A 6,396-nucleotide genomic window follows, 5' to 3' on the forward strand; every position below is an offset into this window, starting at 1 on the left:
GATCCATGGTTCGATTCTGACATCTTCAAGAATTCAGCAACAAAAATGTAATACTACTGGTTACTGCAATCAGAATTGAATTCTGCAAGAATCTATCAAGAACTTGAAATTGGAGTCAGCATATAACAAGAAAAATATGTAAAAAAAAAAATTAAGAATTCGAAAACAGAATCACAAAAAGAAAAAAATAATATCAAACATCGTTCCTCGGCAACGGTGCCATTTTGTTGGTAGTAATTTTTCACAAGAAAGAGTTATCATTCTCAGGGAACAAGTTGAAGTATTTTTCTTGGTATTTTTCTGAATTAAAGATTCTTGAATTGAAATTTAATTGGTTTTAGAACAAGATTTTTTTTGTCTTTATCAAGTATTAAAACTGATCTAAAAGTAAAGAAATGATTTATCAATGTTAAAAGGCTTTCTAGGTATTTCTCAAATCATGGATGACAAAAATAATTGCATTACTGCAAATTCGTACATTCCTACAACATGTTTATCTCAGATTTTGAGTTACTACGACAGGTTTAGCTAAAACTTTCCAGATTCAACAATAAGGTTCAAGAAGAACTTTTTACAAAGCTTCTTGAATCTTTGTAGGAATTTAAATCAGAAATCACCTTTGATTATTCCTAATCAAAACGTTTCATTTAACACTTAACAAAAATCCATTTTCCAATTTCTTTTTGTTGAAATACTCAAGTCTCATTCCTATGGACTTCTTGAGTTAAAAAGATAAAAGAATCAAACAAATGAGATAAAGAAACAGTAACAATGCACACCAAAAATTCCATCTAATCATTTTGACAAACCCAGAAAAAGAAAAGAAACTAGAAATCCATTCTCAAAAACAGCAAATCAAATATTAAAGAAAAAGAAAACTTGCATTCAGAATTAACATCAGAGTAAATCGTACAAACAGAGTACCATTTCCTAAACTAGAGCTAGGATCTTGAACCTTCACTTGCATTCACTTCCTCAATCCTTTCTTCCACAGCGTTGTAAATGCTTGAAATTAGGAATCTTAAAGAGCTCAAGAAGTGAAGAACACACACAAAGTCTTCTAAAAACAGTAACGAACATTGAAGAAAATCTCAATCTAAAAATCTGATCTCTGGTCTAATCTTTACATCCCATACAAATTAACTAAAAACTAAAAGATCCTAAAAGCTAATAGCCGTCCATCTTCTTTTTCATCCAATGGTTCTGAATTGTTTCCTCTTCCAAAATATTTGATCCACGTGGCTGCTGTAATTGTTTGAGCTGAAAGTAAAAATAGAATAAAATGTGTTAGAATACATGCCAAACACTTCTCCTTCTATTTTTTTACCTTCCCTTTTTTACATAGGCCATTTTAATCCTCTTTTGGCCCAATTTCCTGTAATTGTCAACCCAAAGAAATTTAAAACAACATAAAATAATACAATAAATATATTTATAATTTAGTGCTAACACCTATCAAGTTGCAAACTAAAGTTTATAGGCCCAAACCAAATTAAAATATCAAAGATAAAAAAAATTATTCACAAAGATCACATGAAATAAATTTTCATTAACATCACATGAAATAATGTTCATGAAGATCACATGAAAATGTTAATAAAATTCACATGAAAATTTCATATATGTATATATACATATAATTTGACTTTCTTTACTAATTTAATTTTATATTATATTTAAATTTTAAATAATATTTTTTATTTTTAAAATAACATCAATCCTATAACTTTAAAAATTTTAAGTAAATTTTTTTCCTAATAGATTTATATAATTACAAAAATATTTTGATATGTCAAATTTTTTTGCCCCGGCTAAAATTAAATGTTGGCTCTGCCACTGAAACATTTATTATAATAATTTTTTTAACCTAAAATAATTTAATGGTCAGAGCTAAGTAAGAGGGGGCCAAAAACAGATAAAAAAAAAGAAACAATGAACACAAGAAGAGAAAGCGATGATAAATAATACCTAAAAGAATCAAGGTATGTAGATAGATATATAGTCTTGACATCAATGCCATGAGCCTTTGCACGATGTTCCAAAAGGTCTTGCTTAGATTTGCTGAGCTGCTGAAACTATCTCCTCTCCTCAGAATAATGGATACAACAAGTTCAAATCAAATAACAGCAACAGACACAATGAGATAAGTGCACTAGATTGTCACACCAAAGCATTGTCTGATAGATCAACTTACTGCTTACTGATAACTCTCACAAATGAGAGTTAATTTGCTATTTTTATGATGAATCTGCTGCATAAATTCCATATAAGTTGACCTCTTTGCATGTTAATTGAGTTAATTATTGCATATTCATGATTGAATGCTTTGAGATGACTAAGTATGGAAATTAAGGCAATGATCCTTGATATCGTGTAAGAAAAGATGACTTCTTGAGTGTTTGTCTTTACAGGGAAAATTGATGTAGGAATGCAGTAGCAGAGAAGCTGACGAAGTAATGATATAACAAGCACTACAACGTGACAGCGTAGACAAAGGAACAAACTAACTTTTGAAATTCAAAAGTTAGTTATTCCCCAACAATACACCAACAAGCAAGAGAAGCTTCTGAAGATTTACTCTTATCCCAAAATCACAAGGATCAAGGACGATATTCAAAGAAAGAGTCTTATCCCAAAAATCCCAAAGAACAAGGATAACAACTCATACTCGGTCAAACAACAAATTGGCACAAGAAATCCAAGAAGATCAAGATCTTATCCAATAAGTGCCAACAACCAAAGAATCAAGGATATGATAAGGCTACAGCAACCGAATTCATGAATCTCCACTCTTAAATCCGAAAGCCCAAAGCCCAACCATTTTTCCTATTTAAGAAGAGCTCCTCCACGAGTTAAAGTATAGTTCGAAACACAGTCAAAGAGGTTCAAGATTCGGGAAGGTCAGAAGCAAGGAGGAACGTTTTAGAGAGAGAAAGAGTGAGGTCCTTGGAGGAGGAAGAGCAGTGCTGGAGCAAGGCAGTGATGACGGCTTCCTACAACAATTGTTTTCAACTTCTTTTCTGTTTTCCAATGAAGTCTTCCTTTCTTTTCTCTGTTTTATTTAATTCCATCATGAGCTAATTTGCTCCATAGGTTAGGTGATAAAGTACCTATGATGTAACATTGAGATGTATGCCTAAACTTTGTTTATGTTAATGTTTAATTAGTTATTCAACGAGTTTGCTTAATCTTATTCATGTCTGCATGTCGAGAGATACATAAGTCATATTGAGGAGGTTAGGCCCGAGAGGTTTCTGAATCCAGACCCTTGTTGAATTGTGTGGATTAATTAGGTTAATATAACTTGATTAAGTTGTGGGTAGAGAGATCATTCATTCCACATAGCCTAGAACTTGAACTTAAACAATCCAGTGATTAGTTTGGCCATAGAGATGTGGGAATTAGTTATTGGGTATATATGTTAGGTTGGCCAAAAGCCCCAGCATACCTTAGCGTTCGGTTACTAGTTAAACATTGATATAGCATCGTTAAAGCATCAGATCAGTATTACTGTATCAGGAAAATTGACCATGACCTATATCTCATCCATCATCTTAATACCTATTATTTTAGTTTACTGCTCTCTTATTATTAATTGTCTTTTATTTTAGCAAACCAACAAGCACAATCAATCATTTTACTCACTTTCTTCATTTAAATAATCATAACTTGATGCATATCTCCGTGGGAACGATACTTGGACTCACATATCCCTTTATTACTTGAGACACGTGCACTTGCGTATTTGTGTCGAAGATTTAATTGATTACAAATTTGCACAACAAGTTTTTGGTGCCGTTGCCAGGGATAAGTACAAAGTTATTTTTATTTCGGTAAAGAATTTTATTTCTTTTTACATCCTTTACCTTTCCCCTCACTGTTTTCAAGGTGTTAATTGCAGCATATGAGCAGTTCTTCATCAGAGCAAGAAGCAGATTTTGATCCTGAGATTGAAAGAACGTTTCAAGCATGAAGGAGACAACAGAGACGTAGCAATGCTGCAGTAACACCTAACATGGACGCAAGGTTGGAAAACGGTGAAGAGGAAGGACCTGGACATAACAATGGAGGTCCAAATCAGGCTGAGATTCCAATCAGAGCGCATGCAATTCCTACGCTCAACAATCTGCATTCTGGAATCGTTCAACCTGATGTAGCAGCAGAGAATTTTGAGCTGAAGCCAGTGATGTTTAACATGCTGCAGACCATTGGTCAATTCAATGGAATGCCTAGTGAAGACCCTCACCTTCACCTCATGAATTTTATGGATGTAGAAGACACTTTCAAAATCAGAGGAGTTACATCCGATGCTCTAAAGATGAAGTTGTTCCCATATTCCCTCACCAACAAAGCTAAAGCATGGTTGAATACTTTACAACCACAATCAATCTAAAGTTGGGAGGAATTGGCAGATAAGTTTTAATTGAAATTCTTTCCCCCTATGAAGGCAGCCTAATACAGAAATGATATATCAACCTTCAAGAAATTGTACGACGAATCATTTTATGAGGCTTGGGAGAAATTCAAAGATCTGTTGAGGAAATGCCCAAATCATGGCATTCCCGAATGGATTCAAATGGAGACATTCTATAATGGGCTCAATGGACCAACAAAGAGCATGGTCGATGTATCATTTGGAGGAGCCCTATTAGAAAAAACATATACAGAAGCATATGCAATATTGGAGAGGATGGCAGTCAACAACTATCAGTGGCCAGTAGAAAGATCAAGTTTAACACAAAAAAAGGCTGCTGGAGTTTGGGAATTGGATGTTGTATCAGCGTTATCAGCACAGATTTCAGCTCTTAACAACTCTATTAAGACGTTGAGTCTGTCTGCTGAAGCTAAACCAGTCAATGCCCTAACTGATGCTATATTATGTGTTTTCTGTAATGGTCCCCACATATATGATAACTGTCCACAAGACCCTCAATCTGTATGTTTTATAGGAAATTTCAACCGGAACAACAATCCATATTCAAATACCTATAATCCCGGATGGAGGAATCACCCGAATCTTTCCTATTCACAAGGACAGCATCATGGACATCAGCAAGGACAACAACAAATGTCCTCAGATACAGCAGGAAGGTCATACAAAGCTCTATACCCTCCTGGATTCACGCAGCTGCAGCATCAACCCAGACAGCACACTGATACATCAAGTATGCTGGAAGGCATGATGAAAGATTACATGACAAGGAGTGATGCTATAATTCATAATCAAGCTGCATCAATCAAGAATTTGGAGACTCAAGTAGGTCAATTGGCAGAAGCACTCAGAAGCAGACCTCAAGGAACCTTGCCAAGCAACACTGAAGTCCTAAAGAAAAATGGAGCAGAGCAAGTCAATGCTATATCACTGCGGAGTGGTAAGGCTGTAGATGAACCAAAAGTCATAAAGAACTACCACGAGTAGAAACAGAAAGCATTGGGCCAGGTTGAAGAAGAGAAAGTTGTTGAAGAGGGGGAAACTAATGATCAACCCAAAGAACCTCAAGTTGCTGGCACTGAAAGTATTGCTACATCAAAGCCACAGCAAGATCAGACTGTCAGCAAGGCAACAAGACCACCACCTCCCTTTCCTCAAAGATTACAGAAGAAAACCGATGACAAGAAGTACAAGAAATTCCTTGATGTCCTCAAACAGTTGCACATTAATGTACCCTTGGTTGAAGCCCTTGAGCAAATGCCAAGTTATGCAAAATTCATGAAGGACATCTTGGAAAAGAAGAGGAAGCTAGAGGAATATGAGACAGTAGCTCTCACCCAAGAAAGTAGTCAATACTACCTCAACAAGTTACCACCAAAGCTAAAAGATCCAGGGAGTTTTACTATTCCTTGTACTATTGGTAACCAATCGTAGTCAATGCATTACTAGATTTAGGTTCAAGTATTAACCTTATGCCTAAGAGTATTTTCAGGAAACTTGGAATAGGAGAAATACGTCCAACCACTGTCACGTTGTTGATGGCTGATAGATCAATAACTCATCCAGAAGGAAAAATAGAAGATGTATTGGTAAGAGTGGATAAGTTCATTTTTCCCGCTGACTTTATTGTTCTTGACTTTGAAGCAGATAGGGAAGTGCCCATCATATTGGGAAGAGCATTCTTAGCCACTGGACGAGCACTAATTGATGTTGAAAAGGGAGACTTGACCATGCGAGTTAATAATGAGCAAGTTACATTCGACGTACTCAAAGCCATGAAGTACCCTGAACAAGTGGAAGAATGTGCTAGCATAGACACCCTTGACGCAGTATTGCTACAGCAACTTAAGCAGCAAACAGAAGCAGAACCACTGAATGTTGCTATAGCAGAAGAATATGCAGGAGAGATGCCATTAAAGAAGATTGCCACCTTTCTGTCATCGTCTTCTTCATAGTGCGGACAC

The 6,396-nt window shown here is 35.5% G+C and overlaps 1 protein-coding gene and 1 non-coding gene across 2 annotated transcripts; one reads left to right on the forward strand and one right to left on the reverse strand.

The window, feature by feature from the left end:
• Positions 1–4,455: 4,455 nt before the first annotated feature.
• On the reverse strand, positions 4,456–4,560 carry LOC133304954 (small nucleolar RNA R71). The gene has a single exon (XR_009750696.1). It is a non-coding gene; the product is annotated as a small nucleolar RNA R71 (small nucleolar RNA).
• A 16-nt stretch (positions 4,561–4,576) lies between these two features.
• LOC133304948 (uncharacterized) lies at positions 4,577–5,866 on the forward strand. The gene is made up of 2 exons (XM_061505036.1): positions 4,577–5,380; positions 5,426–5,866. Exons 1-2 carry the CDS (start codon positions 4,577–4,579, stop codon positions 5,864–5,866), a joined length of 1,245 nt encoding a protein of 414 aa, XP_061361020.1.
• The last annotated feature ends 530 nt before the right edge of the window (positions 5,867–6,396 follow it).

This window comes from Gastrolobium bilobum, unplaced genomic scaffold (genome assembly GCF_033153095.1).
Source record: "Gastrolobium bilobum isolate Gb01-03AN ecotype WA unplaced genomic scaffold, APGP_CSIRO_Gbil_v1 utg11163, whole genome shotgun sequence".
Classification (NCBI taxonomy): domain Eukaryota; kingdom Viridiplantae; phylum Streptophyta; class Magnoliopsida; order Fabales; family Fabaceae; genus Gastrolobium; species Gastrolobium bilobum.